At 42.8% G+C, this 20337-nt stretch overlaps 1 protein-coding gene across 1 annotated transcript in view; it reads left to right on the forward strand.

Moving 5' to 3' along the window:
- Positions 1–20337, forward strand: part of LOC128657946 (oocyte zinc finger protein XlCOF7.1-like) — a 198719-nt gene that overhangs the window by 100426 nt on the left and 77956 nt on the right. The window contains exon 8 of the mRNA XM_053712371.1: positions 16756–16854. Within this exon, the coding sequence (XP_053568346.1) occupies positions 16756–16854 (99 nt within the window). The remainder of the gene's footprint in view (positions 1–16755; positions 16855–20337) is intronic.

Here is a 20337-nt window from a genome sequence, read left to right on the forward strand (position 1 = left end):
CTCTTCCTTCTCTCTCACCCTCTTCTTCATGTAAATGATACACACACATGCCCTCTCTTCTCTTTCAATTTTGATTAATGTCAATAGTACACACACACCTTCTGTTTCCTTCTTTCTCACCCTCTGCTTCATGTAAATGATACACACACATGCCCTCTCTTCCCTTCTCTCTCTCACCCTCTGATTCATGTAAATGATACACACACATGCCCTCTCTTCCTTCTCTCTCACCCTCTACTTCATGTGAATAGTACACACACATGCCCTCTCTTCCCTTCTCTCTCACCCTCTGCTTCATGTAAATGACATACACACATGCCCTCTCTTCCCTTCTCTCTCACCCTCTGCTTCATGTAAATGGTACACACAGACATGCCCTCTCTTCCCTTCTCTCTTACCCTCTGCTTCATGTGAATAGTACACACACATGCCCTCTATTCTCTTCCCTTCTCTCTCACCCTCTGCTTCATCTGAATAGTACACACACATGCCCTCTCTTCCCTTCTCTCTCACCCTCTGCTTCATGTGAATAGTACACACACATGCCCTCTATTCTCTTCCCTTCTCTCTCACCCTCTGCTTCATGTAAATAGTACACACACATGCCCTCTCTTCCCTTCTCTCTCATCCTCTGCTTCATGTAAATGATACACACACACACATGCCCTCCCTCCTTTTCACTCTCACCCTCTGCTTCATGTAAATGATACACACACATGCCCTCTCTTCCCTTCTCTCTCATCCTCTGCTTCATGTAAATGATACACACACACATGCCCTCCCTCCTTTTCACTCTCACCCTCTGCTTCATGTAAATGATACACACACATGCCCTCTCTTCCCTTCTCTCTCACTCTCTGCTTCATGTAAATAGTACACACACATACCCTCTCTTCCCTTCTCTCTCTTCCTCTGCTTCATGTAAATGATACACACACATGCCCTCTCTTCTCTCTCTCACCCTCTGATTCATGTAAATGATACACACACATGCCCTCTCTTCCTTCTCTCTCACCCTCTGCTTCATGTAAATGATACACACACATGCCCTCTCTTCTCTTTCAATTTTGATTAATGTCAATAGTACACACACACCTTCTGTTTCCTTCTTTCTCACCATCTGCTTCATGTAAATGATACACACACATGCCCTCTCTTCCCTTCTCTCTCTCACCCTCTACTTCATGTGAATAGTACACACACATGCCCTCTCATCCCTTCTTTCTCACCCTCTGCTTCATGTAAATGACACACACACATGCCCTCTCTTCCCTTCTCTCTCATCCTCTGCTCCATGTAAATGATACACACACACACACACATGCCCTCTCTTCCCTTCTCTCTCACCCTCTGTTTCATGTGAATAGTACACACACATGCCCTCTATTCTCTTCCCTTCTCTCTCACCCTCTGTTTCATGTGAATAGTACACACACATGTCCTCTATTCTCTTCAATCTCACTGTTTCATGTAAATGATACACGCACATGCCCTCTCTTCCTTCTCTCTTACCCTCTGCTTCATGTAAATGATACACACACATGCCCTCTCTTCCTTCTCTCTCACCCTCTGCTTCATGTAAATAGTACACACACATGCCCTCTCTTCCCTTCTCTCTCACCCTCTGCTTCATGTAAATGATACACACACATGCCCTCTCTTCCTTCTCTCTCATCCTCTGCTTCATGTAAATAGTGCACACACATGCCCTCTATTCTCTTCCCTTCTCTCTCACCCTCTGCTTCATGTAAATGATACACACACATGCCCTCTCTTCCTTCTCTCTCACCCTCTACTTCATGTGAATAGTACACACACATGCCCTCTCATCCCTTCTTTCTCACCCTCTGCTTCATGTAAATGACACACACACATGCCCTCTCTTCCCTTCTCTCTCATCCTCTGCTCCATGTAAATGATACACACACACACATGCCCTCTCTTCCCTTCTCTCTCACCCTCTGTTTCATGTGAATAGTACACACACATGCCCTCTATTCTCTTCCCTTCTCTCTCACCCTCTACTTCATGTGAATAGTACACACACATGCCCTCTATTCTCTTCAATCTCACTGTTTCATGTAAATGATACACGCACATGCCCTCTCTTCCTTCTCTCTTACCCTCTGCTTCATGTAAATGATACACACACATGCCCTCTCTTCCTTCTCTCTCATCCTCTGCTTCATGTAAATAGTGCACACACATGCCCTCTCTTCCTTCTCTCTCACCCTCTGCTTCATGTAAATAGTACACACACATGCCCCCTCTCTTCCCTTCTCTCTCACCCTCTGCTTCATGTAAATAGTACACACACATGCCCCCTCTCTTCCCTTCTCTCTCACCCTCTGCTTCATGTAAATAGTACACACACATGCCCTCTCTTCCCTTCTCTCTCATCCTCTGCTTCATGTAAATGATACACACACACATGCCCTCTCTTATTTTCACTCTCACCCTCTGCTTCATGTAAATGATACACACACATGCCCTCTCTTCCCTTCTCTCTCACTCTCTGCTTCATGTAAATAGTACACACACATACCCTCTCTTCCCTTCTCTCTCATCCTCTGCTTCATGTAAATGATACAAACACATGCCCTCTCTTCTCTTCTCTCTCTCACCCTCTGATTCATGTAAATGATACACACACGCCCTCTCTTCTCTTCTCTCTCTCACCCTCTGATTCATGTAAATGATACACACACATGCCCTCTCTTCTCTTTCAATTTTGATTAATGTCAATAGTACACACACACCTTCTGTTTCCTTCTTTCTCACCATCTGCTTCATGTAAATGATACACACACATGCCCTCTCTTCCCTTCTCTCTCTCACCCTCTGCTTCATGTAAATGATACACACACATGCCCTCTCTTCCCTTCTCTCTCACCCTCTGCTTCATGTGAATGATACACACATACATGCCCTCTCTTCCCTTCTCTCTCACCCTCTGCTTCATGTAAATGATACACACACACATGCCCTCTCTTCCTTCTCTCTCATCCTCTGCTTCATGTAAATGATACACACACATGCCCTCTCTTCCCTTCTCTCTCACCCTCTGCTTCATGTAAATGATACACACACATGCCCTCTCTTCTCTTCACTCTCACCCTCTGCTTCATGTAAATGGTACACATACATGCCCTCTCTTCCCTCTCTCGTCCTCTCTGCTTCATGTAAATGGCAAACACACACACCCTCTCTTCCCTTCTCTCTCACCCTCTGCTTCATGTAAATGGAACACACACACACATGCCCTCTCTTCCCTTCTCTCTCACCCTCTGCTTCATGTAAATGGCACACATACACCTTCTCTTCCCTTCTCTCTCACCCTCTGCTTCATGTAAATAGTACACACACACACCCTCTATTCTCTTCCCTTCTCTCTCACCCTCTGATTCATGTGAATGGTACACACACATGCCCTCTCTTCTCTCTCACCCTCTGCTTCATGTAAATGATACACACACATGCCCTCTCTTCCTTCTCTCTCACCCTCTGCTTCATGTGAATAGTACACACACATGCCCTCTATTCTCTTCACTCTCACCCTCTGCTTCATGTAAATGGTACACACACATGCCCTCTCTTCTCTTCACTCTCACCCTCTGCTTCATGTAAATGATACACACACATGCCCTCTCTTCCTTCTCTCTCATCCTCTGCTTCATGTAAATGATACACACACATGCCCTCTCTTCCCTTCTCTCTCACCCTCTGCTTCATGTAAATGATACACCCACATGCCCTCTCTTCCCTTCTCTCTCACCCTCCGCTTCATGTAAATGATACACACACATGCCCTCTCTTCTCTTCACTCTCACCCTCTGCTTCATGTAAATGATACACATACATGCCCTCTCTTGCCTTCTCTCTCTCACCCTCTGCTTCATGTAAATGATACACACACATGCCCTCTCTTCTCTTTCATTTTGATTAATGTCAATAGTACACACACACCTTCTGTTTCCCTATTTCTCACCCTCTGCTTCATGTGAATAGTACACACACATGCCCTCTCTTCTCTTCACTCTCACCCTCTGCTACATGTAAATGACACACACAAATGCCCTCTCTTCCCTTCTCTCTCACCCTCTGCTTCATGTAAATGATACACACACACACATGCCCTCTCTTCCCTTCTCTCTCACCCTCTGCTTCATGTAAATAGTACACACACATGCCCTCTCTTCTCTTTCAATTTTGATTAATGTCAATAGTACACACACACCTTCTGTTTCCTTCTTTCTCACCCTCTGCTTCATGTAAATGATACACACACATGCCCTCTCTTCCGTTCTCTCTCTCACCCTATGATACACACACATGCCCTCTCTTCCGTTCTCTCTCTCACCCTATGATACACACACATGCCCTCTCTTCCTTCTCTCTCACCCTCTGCTTCATGTGAATAGTACACACACATGCCCTCTATTCTCTTCACTCTCACCCTCTGCTTCATGTAAATGCTACACACACATGCCCTCTCTTCTCTCTCTCGTCCTCTCTGCTTCATGTAAATGGCACACACACATGCCCTCTCTTCCCTTCTCTCTCACCCTCTGCTTCATGTAAATGATACACACACACAAATGCCCTCTCTTCCTTCTCTCTTACCCTCTGCTTCATGTAAATGATACACACACATGCCCTCTATTCCCTTCTCTCTCACCCTCTGCTTCATGTAAATGGCACACACACACATGCCCTCTCTTCTCTTCTCTCTCACCCTCTGCTTCATGTAAATGATACACACACACACATGCCCTCTCTTCCCTTCTCTCTCACCCTCTGCTTCATGTAAATGGTGCACACACATGCCCTCTCTTCCCTTCTCTCTCACCCTCTGCTTCATGTAAATGGCACACACACACATGCCCTCTCTTCTCTTCTCTCTCACCCTCTGCTTCATGTAAATGATACACACACACACACATGCCCTCTCTTCCCTTCTCTCTCACCCTCTGCTTCATGTAAATGATACACACACATGCCCTCTCTTCTCTTTCAATTTCGATTAATGTCAATAGTACACACTATTCCTTCTTTCTCACCCTCTGCTTCATGTAAATGCTACACACACATGCCCTCTCTTCCCTTCTTTCTCACCCTCTGATTTATGTAAATGACACACACACATGCCCTCACTCACGCTCTGATTCATGTGAATGGTACTCACGCATGCACTCTCACCCTATACCTTTATGTGAATGGTACACACGCATGCCCTTTCACCTTCTGCCTTTATGTCAATGATACACACACATGCCCTATCTTCCCTTCTCTCTCACCCTCTGATTTATGTAAATGATACACACACATGCCCTCTCTTCCTTCTCTCTCACCCTCTACTTCATGTGAATAGTACACACACATGCCCTCTCTCACCCTCTGCTTCATGTAACTGGTACACAAACACACGCGCTCTCTTCCCTTCTCTCTCATCCTCTGCTTCATGTAAATGATACACACACATGCCCTCTCTTCCCTTCTCTCTCACCCTCTGCTTTATGTAAATGATACACACACATGCCCTCTCTTCCCTTCTCTCTCACCCTTTGCTTCATGTAAATAATACACACACATGCCCTCTCTTCCCTTCTCTCTCACCCTTTGCTTCATGTAAATAATACACACACATGCCCTCTCTTCCCTTCTCTCTCACCCTTTGCTTCATGTAAATAATACACACACATGCCCTCTCTTCCCTTCTCTCTCACCCTTTGCTTCATGTAAATGGCACAAACACATGCCCTCTCACCCTATGCTTTATGTGAATGGTACACACGCCCTCTCACCCCCTCTGCCTTTCTGTCAGTGGTACACACCCATGTCCTCTCTAACCCTCTGCGTCATGTAAATGGCACACACACATGCCCTCTCACCCTCTGCTTCATGTGAATGTTACACACGCATGCCCTCTCTCACCCTCTGCTTCATGTGAATGGTACTCACGCATGCCCTCTCTCACCCTCTGCGTCATGTAAATGGCACACACGCATGCCCTCTCTCACCCTCTGCTTCATGTGAATGGTACACACGCACGCCCTCTCTCACCCTCTGCTTCATGTGAATGGTACACATGCATGCCCTCTCTCACCCTCTGCGTCATGTAAATGGCACACACGCATGCCCTCTCTCACCCTCTGCTTCATGTGAATGGTACACACGCACGCCCTTTCTCACCCTCTGCTTCATGTGAATGGTACACACACATGCCCTCTCTCACCCTCTGCTTCATGTGAATGGTACACACGCACGCCCTCTCTCATCCTCTGCTTCATGTGAATGGTACACACGCATGCCCTCTCTCACCCTCTGCTTCATGTGAATGGTACACACGCACGCCCTCTCTCACCCTCTGCTTCATGTGAATGGTACACACGCATGCCCTCTCTCACCCTCTGCGTCATGTAAATGATACACACACGTGCGCTCTCTATCCCACTTCTAGTTCATTAAATGGTATTCTGAACACTCTTATTTTATTGTGAACTCAGACATTTAGGCCATTAATAAAGATTAAATATAGGAATAAATTGGCATCTGGTACTTTGCAATATACTGTAAATATCCTTTTAATACGATGACAGTAGTGGAACATTATTTAATCTACAGACTATTGTATATACATTTTAAAGGGACATTATGGTCAAAATTTAAAAGCACATAAATTAGTTACATCTTTGAATAGAAACATATTAGCAATATAAATGTATTGGCAAAAATACCTATAGTAAAAGTTATCACTGTTTTAGTGTTAGCATTTGTCTCTGCTCGTGCATGTGACGCATAGCTAGATATTCTCAGTGCACCAGTATTTTAAATACAGCAGCTGCTCAGAGCGCCTGTGGGGCTTGTATCATGTCAGCAATTAACAAATTGAGTCATTACCAGATGGTAAAAGCACCTTAGGTTCTCTGAACAAGTGTTGTGTGTGAAATGCTGGTGCACGGTGCATACTTAAAGGGATGCTAAACCCAGTTTTTTTATTTAATGATTCAGATAGAGCATGCAATTTTAAGTAACTTTCTAATTCATTCCTATTATCAATTTGTCTTTGTTCTCTTGCTATCTAAGAAGCCAGATCATTTTTGGTTCATATAACTGGACAGCACTTGTGTATTGGTGAGTGCATTTAGCTATCAATCAGCAAACACAACCCAGGTTGTGAACCGAAAATGGGCCGGCTTCTAAACTTACATTCTTGCTTTTCAAATAAAGATAGCAAGAGAATGAAAATAAAAATTGGTAATAGGAGTAAATTAGAAAGTTGTTTAAAATTGCATGCTCTATCTGAATCATGAAAGAAACAATTTGGGTTTAGTGTCCATTTAAATACATGTTTGAAACAGCTATAGCTTTTATTAGAAGCAATTTTGCTAATACAGGTGTACCTCGCTCATACAGCGCGTTGGGGACCGGAGCCCCGCTGTAAAGTGAAACAAGGCGGTTTTAGCTTTCTTTTCACTTGCCAGTGTGTTTAAAAATTTGAAAATATGTTTGAACTGACATTTATTAGGGATGCAATAGCGCTACGTTTAGTTTAACACTAGCACAGCACAGTATTAAATTAGTATTCAATAAATACTGTACCTGTAAAATAGTTACAATTACTGTAGTACAATTTGCCAGACTATAACACTGAGACACAGATTGCACTGTGATGCTGTAAACAGAATGAACTGTGCATAACAAAATGGTGCCAGTCACTTTTCTTGCAATCTCACGAAGATTACAGCACTTTTTCAAAATCCTTGGAGTTTGAACCTTTAGCTCCACAAATCGCTGTAAAGTGAGGTTTACCTGTACATCTATATTACAAAGATTCTTCTATTCAAAACTGAAATGCACCCATGTGGATTCTAATTTTGGCTGGAATGTTCCTTTCAGTTCTGAAATAAGTTTTGGGTGTTTATGCTTCATACTCGTACCTGCAAATTTGCAATATAATTGAAATATTTAACGGAACATCTGAACGTACAAATCTAATAAAATTACATTTTTGATGTTATTGATCAACCTCAATATGCACCAAATATTAAAGGGACAATCTACTTTCTTTTTATTTTTGTTCAAAAAGATAGATAACGACTTTACTACCAATTCTCCAGCTTTGCATAACCAACATTGTTATATTAATATACTTTATAACCTCAGTTTACCTGTTTCTAAGCCCCTGCAGACCACCTCTTATCTCAGTGCCTTTTATTAGCCTTTTACAGCCATGCAGTGCTAGTTCATGTGTGTCATATGGATAACATTGTTATATTAATATACTTTATAACCTCAGTTTATCTGTTTCTAAGCCCCTGCAGGCCATCTTTTATCTCTGTGCCTTTTATTAGCCTTTTACAGCCATACAGTGCTAGTTCATGTGTGTCATATGGATAACATTGTTATATTAATATACTTAATAATCTCAGTTTACCTGTTTCTAAGCCCCTCTTATCTCGGTGCCTTTTATTAGCCTTTTACAGCCATACAGTGCTAGTTCATGTGTGTCATATGGATAACATTGTTATATTAATATACTTTATAACCTCAGTTTACCTGTTTCTAAGCCCCTCTTATCTCGGTGCCTTTTATTAGCCTTTTACAGCCATACAGTGCTAGTTCATGTGTGTCATATGGATAACATTGTTATATTAATATACTTTATAACCTTAATTTACCTGTTTCTAAGCCCCTGCAGGCCATCTCTTATCTCGGTGCCTTTTATTAGCCTTTTACAGCCATACAGTGCTAGTTCATGTGTGTCATATGGATAACATTGTTATATTAATATACTTAATAATCTCAGTTTACCTGTTTCTAAGCCCCTCTTATCTCAGTGCCTTTTATTAGCTTTTTACAGCCATACAGTGCTAGTTCATGTGTGTCATATGGATAACATTGTTATATTAATATACTTTATAACCTCAGTTTACCTGTTTCTAAGCCCCTCTTATCTCGGTGCCTTTTATTAGCCTTTTACAGCCATACAGTGCTAGTTCATGTGAGTCATATGGATAACATTGTTATATTAATATACTTTATAACCTTAATTTCTCCAACATTGGTGTGTCCGGTCCACGGCGTCATCCATTACTTGTGGGATATTCTCCTCCCCTACAGGGAAAGGCAAGGAGAGCACACAGCAAGAGCTGTCCATATAGCTGCCCCTCTGGCTCCGCCCCCCAGTCATTCTCCTTGCCGCTCTGAACAAGTAGCATCTCCACGGGGATGGTGAGGAGTTTGTGGTGTTAGTTGTAGTTTTTTATTTCTTCTATCAAGAGTTTGTTATTTTAAAATAGTGCTGGTATGTACTATTTACTCTGAAACAGAAAGAGCTGAAGAGTTCTGTTTAAAAGAGGAGTATGATTTTAGCAGCAGTAACTAAAATCGATTGCTGTTCCCACACAGGACTGTTGAGATGAGAGAACTTCAGTTGGGGGGAACAGTTTGCAGACTTTTCTGCTCAAGGTATGACTAGCCAAGACTGTGTAATGCTGGAAGGCTGTCATTTTTCCCTCATGGGGATCGGTAAGCCATTTTCTTAGACTTAGAAAGAATAAAGGGCTTATTATGGGCTATTAACTGGTGGACACTCTTAAGGGCTAAATTGATTGTTTATTTAAGTTTTTATTTAAAGTTTGAAGTGGATTTCACACTTTTATTATTTGGGGAACGTTTTTTATCACCAGGCACTAGTTAAGACACCTTTCCAGTCAGGAAGGGCCTTTCACTGTGGCTGCGTTCGTGCAGCGCTCAGGAGCTAGTGGGAGCGCTTCACTTCCAGCGATGACGTGGCGCTGGGTGACGTCACAAGCAAGGGAGCTTAGAGAAAACGATCGCATGCGCAAAGGGATCTGCTGCACAATAATGGACTTTGTGCATGCGATCGTTTTTACCAAGCTCCCTTGTAGCTGACAATACAAATTGTCTCTCTCTTTGTCTAAGTGGAGGATTATTTTTATACAACACCGTTGTCCTCCTGCCTCTCGGCCAAACATCGGAACCCTGACCCACCTCCATTCAGCTGCTCTCAGCTCAGCGCCTGTAGCTTATCCTGCACCATTCAGCTAATAATACTACAGGTGCTGAGCTGAGAGCAACTGAATGGAGGTGGGTCAGAGTTCCGATGTTTGCCGAGAGGCAGGGGAAACCAGAGACACTGGGGAAACAATAACACCGGATAAGCCTGACAGCAGCGTTTAGTACAGGGCAAAGTGGAGATAGGTTACTAAACCACTTTGCCCTGTATTAAATGCTGCTATCAGACTTATCCGCCTCACCGGTCCCTCTGCTGCTTATAAAAACATGGCAACCTCCACAGCAACACGCGTGTGGAGGCTGCCATGTTGCCAAGCGTCTGAGCTTGCTCTGAAAAGTCCCAGCTTTTCCAGCACACTGGAAGCGCTCAAAAAACGCCAGGCATCTCACTTTCAAGTGTGAGAAAAACGCTCCAAGCGAGTCCAAGTTCGCTTGGAGCGCTGCCCGAACGCAGCCTGTATTAGGCAGAGCCTCATTTTCGCGCCATTATTGCACAGTTTCTTTTAAGTACAGTGCATGCAGATGCATGTGAGAGGGTCTGGTGTCCACTGAAAAAGTTCCTAGAAGGCTTGAAATACCCCCCTGGGATAGTTGAAGTCACAACAAAGGCTGTGGCTGGGACTGTAGTGGGGTTAAAATTGCAAACGGCTCCGGTTTCCACATTTTAAGGGTTAACAGCTTGAAAATTGGGGTGCAATACTTTGAATGCATTAAGACACTGTGGTGAAAATTTGGACAATTCCTTCATAGTTTTTCACATATTCAGTAATAAAGTGTGCCCTATTTAACATTTAAAGAGACAGTAACGGTTTTGTTTTAAAACGGTTTTTGTACTTTATTAACCAGTTTAAGCCTGTTTAACATGTCTGTACCTTCTGATAGATCATGTTCTGTATGTATGGAAGCCAAAGTGGTTCCCCCTTCAATTATATGTGATAATTGTGCCATAGCGTCCAAACACAGTAAGGACAGTATTGTCACAAATAGTAAGGTTGCCCAGGATGATTCCTCAGATGAAGGAAGTAGATATAGTTCTACATCTTCTCCTTCTATGTCTATACCAGTTATGCCCGCGCAGGCGACCCCTAGTACTTCTAGCGCGCCAATGCTTGTTACTATGCAACAATTGACGGCAGTAATGGATAACTCCATAGCTAATATTTTATCCAAAATGCCAGCATTTCAGAGAAAGCGCGATTGCTCTGTTTTAAACACTGTAGAGCAGGAGGGCGCTGATGATAATTTTTCTGTCATACCCTCACACCAGTCTGAAGTGGCAGTGAGGGAGGGTTTCTCAGATGGAGAAATTTCTGATACAGGAAGAATTTCTCAGCAGGCAGAACCTGATGTTGTGACATTTAAATCAGAGCATCTCCGCGCATTACTTAAGGAGGTGCTATCTACTCTGGATGATTGTGACAATCTGGTCATCCCAGAAAACTTGTGCAAGATGGACAAGTTCCTAGAGGTCCCGGTGCACCCTGATGCCTTTCCGATACCTAAACGGCTGGCGGACATAGTGAATAAGGAGTGGGAGAAGCCAGGCATGTGAAATAAATGTGATAACAAAAATCATAAAAGGAAAACCAAATAAAGTTCTGAATAAAGGATATGTCTGTGTCCTCTGGATGAGTTTTTCAGCTTGTTAGCATTCCTCAGTGAGATCCCATAAAAAAGGAAACAGAAAATTGCAACATAGTGTGAATCTGTAATGGCACTTTGAGGAAGTAGTTGTTTTGTAACAAATGACTACTCACATTTGTTGGAGCTTTCCACTAAGCTCAAGGATATGCGCACTCCCACTTTATACTGATGGGAAAACAGTACACTAGGCAAAACTTGGATACAAATTTATTTTAAAATATATAAAAGCGTCACATATGCCTTGATAACACCACAATGTAAGGGTACAAAAGCAGATATGCTGTAATAAATGCTTCAAATCGCCAAACTTGCAAAGAGGTAAATGGATCAGCAGGAGTGTGACCGCCGAAACCAAAACCTCTTTAGTAGCAAGACAGTAGCGCTAAGCCCCCAGGTGTCCTGGCTAGTGTAGAGACGTGATAAAACTCAATATAGAACAGTTCAGTTCTGACGTACGTTTCGCAGGTATGCTTTGTCAAGGAATCCAGGCATACCTTTTGTCCCTCCTCCTATATTTAAGAAATTGTTCCCTATGGTCGACCCCAGGAAGGACATATGGCAAACAGTCCCTAAGGTCGAGGGGGCGGTTTCTAAACTAGCCAAACGCACGACCATTCCCATTGAGGACATTTGTGTTTTCAAAGATCCTATGGATAAAAAATTGGAGGGTTTGCTTAAAAAGATTTTTGTACAGCAAGGTTACCTCTTTCAACCTATTTCGTGCATTATTCCTGTCACTACAGCGGCGTGGTTCTGGTTCGAGGAACTGGAAAAGTCGCTCAGTAGGGAGACTCCGTATGAGGAAGTCATGGACAGAATTCACGCACTTAAGTTAGCTAATTCCTTTATTTTAGACGCCGCTTTGCAGTTAGCGAGATTATCGGCGAAAAATTCAGGGTTTGCAATTGTGGCGCGCAGAGCGCTCTGGCTAAAGTCTTGGTCGGCGGATGTATCTTCCAAGACAAAATTGCTTAATATCCCTTTCAAAGGTAAGACCCTTTTTGGGCCAGAATTGAAAGAAATTATTTCAGACATCACTGGGGGAAAGGGCCATGCCCTCCCACAGGATAGGCCTTTTCAAGGCTAAGGATAAGTCCAATTTTCGTTCCTTTCGCAATTTCAGGAAAGGACCGGCTTCTAACTCGGCAGCCTCTAGACAAGAGGGTAACGCTTCCCAGACTAAACCAGCTTGGAAACCAATGCAAGGCTGGAATAAGGGTAAACAGGCCAAGAAGTCTGCTGCTGCTACCAAGACAGCATGAAGGGGTAGCCCCCGATCCGGGACCGGATCTAGTAGGGGACAGACTCTCTCTTTGCTCAGGCTTGGGCAAGAGATGTTCAGGATCCCTGGACACTAGAAATAGTCTCTCAGGGTTATCTTCTATAATTCAAGGAACTACCCCCAAGGGGAAGGTTCCACATTTCTCACTTATCTTAAAACCAAATAAGTAGACAGGCATTCTTACATTGTGTAGAAGACCTGTTAAAGATGGGAGTGATACACCCAGTTCCAACTGTGGAACAAGGTCAGGGGGTTTTACTCAAATCTGTTTGTAGTTCCCAAAGAAGAGGGAACTTTCAGACCAATTCTGGATTTAAAAATTCTAAACAAATTTCTCAGAGTTCCATCGTTCAAAATGGAAACCATTCGAACAATTTTACCTACAATCCAGGAGGGTCAATATATGACTACCGTGGATTTAAAGGATGCGTATCTACATATTCCTATCCACAAAGATCATCATCAGTTCCTAAGGTTCGCCTTCTGGACAAACATTATCAGTTCGTGGCTCTCCCATTCGGACTAGCCACTGCTTCCAGAATTTTCACAAAGGTGCTCGGGTCCCTTCTAGCGGTTCTAAGACCAAGGGGCATTGCAGTGGCACCTTATCTGGACGACATTCTAATTCAAGCGTTGTCTCTTTCCAAGGCAAAGGCTCATACAGACATTGTTCTAGCCTTTCTCAGATCTCACGGGTGGAAGGTGAACGTAGAAAAGAGTTCCCTGTCTCCGTCGACAAGAGTTCCCTTTTTGGGAACAATAATAGATTCCTTTGAAATGAAGATCTTCCTGACAGAAGTCAGAAAGTCAAAGCTTCTAAACACTTGTCAAGTTCTTCTCTCTATTCTGCAGCCTTCCATAGCTCAGTGCATGGAAATAGTAGGGTTGATGGTTGCAGCAATGGACATAGTTCCTTTTGCTCGAATTCATCTAAGACCATTACAACTGTGCATGCTCCAGTAGACAGGATCACCTGTCTCAGGGAATGAGTTTCTGCAGACCAAAGTGGGTCATTGTCACGACCGACGCCAGTCTATCAGGCTGGGCCACGGTCTGGGATTCCCTGAAAACTCAGGGTTTATGGACTCGGGAAGAGTCTCTTCTCCAGATCAACATCCTGGAACTGAGAGCGATATTCAATGCTCTCCGGGCTTGGCCTCATCTAGCGAAGGCCGGATACATAAGATTCCAGTCAGATAACATGACGACTGTAGCTTACATCAACCATCAGGGAGGAACAAGGAGTTCCTTGGCGATGAGAGAGGTATCCAAGATCATCAAATGGGCGGAGGATCACTCCTGCCACCTATCTGCAATCCACATCCCAGGAGTAGACAACTGGGAGGCGGATTATCTGAGTCGTCAGATTTTCTATCCTGGGGAGTGGGAACTCCACCCGGAGGTGTTTGCCCAGTTGACTCAATTATGGGGCATTCCAGACATGGATCTGATGGCGTCTCATCAGAACTTCAAGGTTCCTTGCTACGGGTCCAGATCCAGGGATCCCAAGGCCACTCTAGTGGATGCATTAGTGTGTCTTGGTCGTTCAACCTAGCTTATGCGTTTCCACCATTCCCTCTCCTTCCCAGGCTTGTAGCCAGGATCAAACAGGAGAAGGCCTCAGTGATTCTGATAGCTCCTGCGTGGTCGCGCAGGACTTGGTATGCAGACCTGGTGAATATGTCATCGGCTCCACCATGGAAGCTACCTTTGAGACAGGATCTTCTAGTACAAGGTCCATTCGAACATCCAAATCTAGTTTCTCTGCAGCTGACTGCTTGGAAATTGAAAGTTTGATTTTATCCAAGCGTGGGTTTTCCGATTCAGTGATAGATCCAGAAAACCTGTGTCTAGAAAGATTTACCATAAAATATGGAAAAGATATATCTGTTGGTGGGAATCCAAGGGATTCTCCTGGAGTAAGATTAAAATTCCTAAGATCCTCTCCTTTCTCCAAGAAGGTTTGGATAAGGGATTGTCAGCGAGTTCTCTAAAAGGACAGATTTCTGCTTTATCTGTCTTGTTATACAAACGACTGACAGCTGTGCCAGAGGTACAAGCTTTTGTACAGGCTTTGGTCAGAATCAAACCTGTTTACAGACCCTTGACTCCTCCTTGGAGTCTAAATTTAGTTCTTTCAGTTCTTCAGGGGGTTCCATTTGAACCCTTACATTCCATAGATATCAAGTTGCTATCTTGGAAAGTTCTGTTTTTGGTTGCTATTTCTTCTGCTAGAAGAGTTTCTGAATTATCTGCTTTGCAGTGTGATCCACCCTATCTGGTGTTCCATTCAGATAAGGTTATTTTGCGTACCAAGCCTGGTTTTCTTCCAAAAGTCGTTTCCAACAAGAATATTAACCAGGAAATAGTTGTTCCTTCTCTGTGCCCGAATCCAGTTTCAAAGAAGGAACGTTTGTTACACAATTTAGATGTAGTCCGTGCTTTAAAGTTCTATTTAGAAGCAACAAAGAATTTTAGACAAACCTCATCCTTGTTTGTCGTTTACTATGGTAAGAGGAGAGGACAAAAAACTATTGCTTCCTCTCTTTCTTTCTGGCTGAAAAGCATTATCCGATTGGCTTATGAGACTGCCGGACGGCAGCCTCCTGAACGAATCACAGCTCACTCCACTAGGGCTGTGGCTTCCACATGGGCCTTCAAGAACGAGGCTTCTGTTAATCAGATATGTAAGGCAGCGACTTGGTCTTCTCTGCACACTTTTGCCAAATTTTACAAATTTGATATTTTTGCTTCTTCGGAGGCTGTTTTTGGGAGAAAGGTTTTGCAAGCCGTGGTGCCTTCTGTTTAGGTAACATGATTTGCTCCTTCCCTTCATCCGTGTCCTAAAGCTTTGGTATTGGTTCCCACAAGTAATGGATGACGCCGTGGACCGGACACACCAATGTTGGAGAAAACAGAATTTATGCTTACCTGATAAATTACTTTCTCCAACGGTGTGTCCGGTCCACGGCCCGCCCTGGTTTTTTAATCAGGTTTGAAAATTTTTTCTTTTTCTTTATACACTACAGTCACCACGACACCCTATAGTTTCTCCTTTTTCTCCTAACCGTCGGTCGAATGACTGGGGGGCGGAGCCAGAGGGGGAGCTATATGGACAGCTCTTGCTGTGTGCTCTCCTTGCCTTTCCCTGTAGGGGAGGAGAATATCCCACAAGTAATGGATGACGCCGTGGACCGGACACACCGTTGAGAAAGTAATTTATCAGGTAAGCATAAATTCTGTTTTACCTGTTTCTAAGCCCCTGCAGGCCATCTCTTATCTCGGTGCCTTTTATTAGCCTTTTACAGCCATACAGTGCTAGATCATGTGTGTCATATAGATAACATTGTTATATTAATATACTTTATAACCTCAGTTTACCTGTTTCTAAGCCCCTCTTATCTTGGTGCCTTTTATTAGCTTTTTACAGCCATACAGTGCTAGTTCATGTGTATCATATGGATAACATTGTGCTCACTCCCGTGTAGAATGATAATAATTCTGCAGGAACGGCACTAATTGGTTGAAATGCAAGATTGTGAAATAAACTGAGATAAGGGGGGCCATCTACATAGACTTAGATACAAGGTGATCACAGAGGTAAAAAGTGTATTAATATAACTGTGTTTGTTATGGGTAATAAAGGCATTGTCTATTGTTTTAAACAATAACAATTTTCAAGTAGACTATCCCTTTAAGTGTATGGCAATTAAATACCCATTACTGTGTTAAACATTAGTTGCCTTTGGGGTGAAATGAAATATTGTCTGCAATAAATGTTCTTACAGATGACATTAATACTGACGTAGATGTTAAAACAGAAGATCTGAGTGTAACGTGTCAGCTGGAAGCTCCAATGCAGGAATTGTGTGACAGTGACAATGAAGGTAAGTGCACGTGTGTGACAGTGAAGGTAAGTGCACGTGTGTGACGTGTCTTCTGTTTATGGGGTATTGCCTGGTTTTTATATCTTATTGTCTGTAAGTGCTGTACATTATATTATCAGTCAGGGTGTCACCTCAATCACACACTGAGTGTCACAATATAGCCTGATACTCACTGCCTAGTGTTTATTTATCCTCATCATATGAAGCCCAAGCCCTATACAGCTGCTGTCATTTATATCTGCCAAAGTGTAATCATTACTGTTGTCATCTGATCTTCTGCAGATACATCAGTAGCACTTTGTAGGAGCATAAAATAAACCCCACAGCACTATATGATCTACTCATCTGTATGTCCTGTCTGTATATTTTGAGTTAGAGGGGCATTGTACTTGAACATTCTATAATACATGTGAAAGAGCAGCAGAGAAACATGTTTGTAATATTTATTTTTATGTGGAAAAATTTAAAGGGAAATTACAGCATTAAAGACAGAACCAACTATTATTAGTGATAAATACCCAGTTGAGAAGTTGCAGCAGCAATGACTATGAAAATGTGCAATAGTGTACGCAGTTGAATTGCATATTTTAATGAGCTGTGAAGACGCACGTGCAAATGCAGGGATGCAGCCCGTGGGTGAAACATTTATTTTAGATACATTTAGGGCCAGATTACGAGGGGCACGGTAACATTTATACATGAGCGATAAGGAATTTTATCTCGGCTATTTGCTGGCATCTGCTCGTATTACAAGTTGAAAGTACGCTAGAATGATTACTGCGTCATCAGAGCCCTGGTTAACTGTTTTGGGAAACAAAAAAGTCACAAAACAAATAAAAAATAAATTACAAAATACATTTTCGCTTGTGACGGATACCCCAACTGGATAGCTCCGTCCAAAGGGTCCTGCTTCCTCCCTGCCGACTGCAGCTGTGTAGTCGCCAAGCGATTACAGCCAGTAGCCCTGCCTGATACCCGACAACACCAGTATTCAGGCTTCCACCCTGTGGCAGACTCTGGTTCCCCCAACTGGGTAGCTCTGCCAGAGGGTCCTTCCTCTCCCTGACAACAGGTCGCTATGTAGCAGAGAAAGTGGCGACACTGGCTACCCAGACTAGGTAGCTCTGCCAAACGGTTCCTTCTGACACCTAGAACCTGGAACAAGCCGCTATGTAGCGAGGAAAGTGATTATAGCAATCCCCACCCAAATTAACTAGACAGACTAGCATTCAGGCGAAAACAAGAACTGATTTTATTGGGAAACACACACTCCTTTTATACACAAACACAGGGTCTTATCTCACTCCCAAATCTCCCGCAATTCCCGCCCCTCTAGACAGGCTGGTGTCAGCCATAGCAGGCACAGTCTCACATAGTCCCAGTACACAGAGGTGGTGTTTTCGGGGTGATCCCGGGGGAGCGGCGGCACTACCAGGTTGTCATTTGAAAACCCTTGGTCCCCAGATGCCCTAGGTGTGATTCGTTTCTGGGGACCGGAGTTACAGACCGTTAAATATAGGGGGGTAGGGGTGTCCAAATCCCTGGTTTCCAAAGTAGCTCTCCTCTGGGAATTCCCCCACCTCTTGTCCTCCCTCGGGGCTACCAATCCCCAAAAGAGTGGAGCTCTGGGGCAAAGGGCCGCTGGAGCAACCGGGGGTAAAGTTAGCGGGTGTCCGTTTTAATGCGGCCGACCAGGAGCCCAGCCAGCTGCGAGTGGTTCGGGCGGTAACCGACGCTGTGTTGTGAGGCCAGTCGGCAGTTCCAGTAGCCCAACTAGCCTAGAAGAGTTTTTCCGGTCAGATATCAGCTCTTTCCTGACCAGGTACACATAGCACAACCTAGCTGTGAGTAGGACAGTGTTTGGTGATAATTAATTGTATTATCTGTTATAGTGTTGTGCCTCTAAAATTCGTTTTATTCTTAATTAAATGTTATAATTAACAACTGATATCATAACTAATCAGGTTCTTATAAACCTATGTGCATCCGTGGTATTATTGATTAATACCTTTCTATACTCTACAAGTGTGTATACAACTTATTCTTAAATAGTGATAGTGAACTTATATTGGTGACTAATATGTTCTATACTCTATAATCTGTTAAACGTCTGTATTCAGCTTGTGCTGTACACATCTAAGATCAACTTTCCCTTTATCAAAAGATAAATAGATATTATTAAATTGACACTCCTAAATGTTGGACCATGGGATATATTATCCTTGTGTTAATAGAAATGAAACTAAACGTATATGTACTTAAAATAGTTTACTTGCATATATGTACTTAAAATAGTTTACTTGCATCCATATATATAACAAAAATGACATAAAATAACATAAAAAATAAAAATTGAAATTGAAAGTAAATTCTATTATTTAAATTTTTTTACACAGATCGAGAGTAGTTTTAGATAACCACCAATGTTTTTTTGATGTTGTTAACCTTGTGTCTTAATATCTGTGTCTGACAATTGCTTGTATCCTATAATTCAAAAACATTCATATAAAAGACATATATACAATCTTGTTTGATCCCATGTGTAAAAACTTCATATATAAAAAAGACTGTTTCAAGTTCTAATATTGTATCGAAATCCAGAACACACTTTCTCATATATACATGTATTGATCCTTGAAATTATGTATGCAGTTCGTATAATTTGTTACAAAAGTTGTGGCCACAACTGTATTCCTTGAATTTCGGTATCACCGAATGACGGAAGTATTGAGCAACTGTAATGTTGCACTCCCCCCTAACCGGACCTCCGATTGATCTTACCTCGGTGTGTTTGCAGGGGTCCTGGGAAGCTGCTCGTTACTGTTTTTTTTACCTTGTTGAGGGAGGATCAGCGTCTCTCAGTTTGAAAAAAAGTTTCCCGGCGGCTTACTTCCTATCCCTGACGTCGTCCGTTCCACGTGACTTGTTTGAGGCCAATCGGGTAACCGGATCGTGGGGGGAGTGTGCCTCTTTGAATCCTGGTTCTTTGGTTCTCTGGAGCCTTTGTAATCCACACTGGATAGTCTATCTACGCGTTTCAGCGCTCTCATGCGCCTTTATCAAGACTTGTATAGTTAGTGTGTATTTTGGCTCTATTTAAGGTTCCGGTCCGATTGTATAACTCCACCCATTTTGTTTAGAGTTAGTCATCATATATATGAATGAGTGTGTTTAACCCCTTAATGACCACAGCACTTTTCCATTTTCTGTCTGTTTGGGACCAAGGCTATTTTTACATTTTTGCATTGTTTGTGTTTAGCTGTAATTTTCCTCTTGCTCATTTACTGTACCCACACATATTATATACCGTTTTTCTCGCCATTAAATGGACTTTCTAAAGATACCATTATTTTCATCATATCTTATAATTTACTATAAAAAAAAATATAAAATATGAGGAAAAATGGAAAAAAACACACTTTTTCTAACTTTGACCCCAAAAATCTGTTACATATCTACAACCACCAAAAAACACCCATGCTA

Source organism: Bombina bombina, chromosome 4, assembly GCF_027579735.1.
Source record: "Bombina bombina isolate aBomBom1 chromosome 4, aBomBom1.pri, whole genome shotgun sequence".
Classification (NCBI taxonomy): domain Eukaryota; kingdom Metazoa; phylum Chordata; class Amphibia; order Anura; family Bombinatoridae; genus Bombina; species Bombina bombina.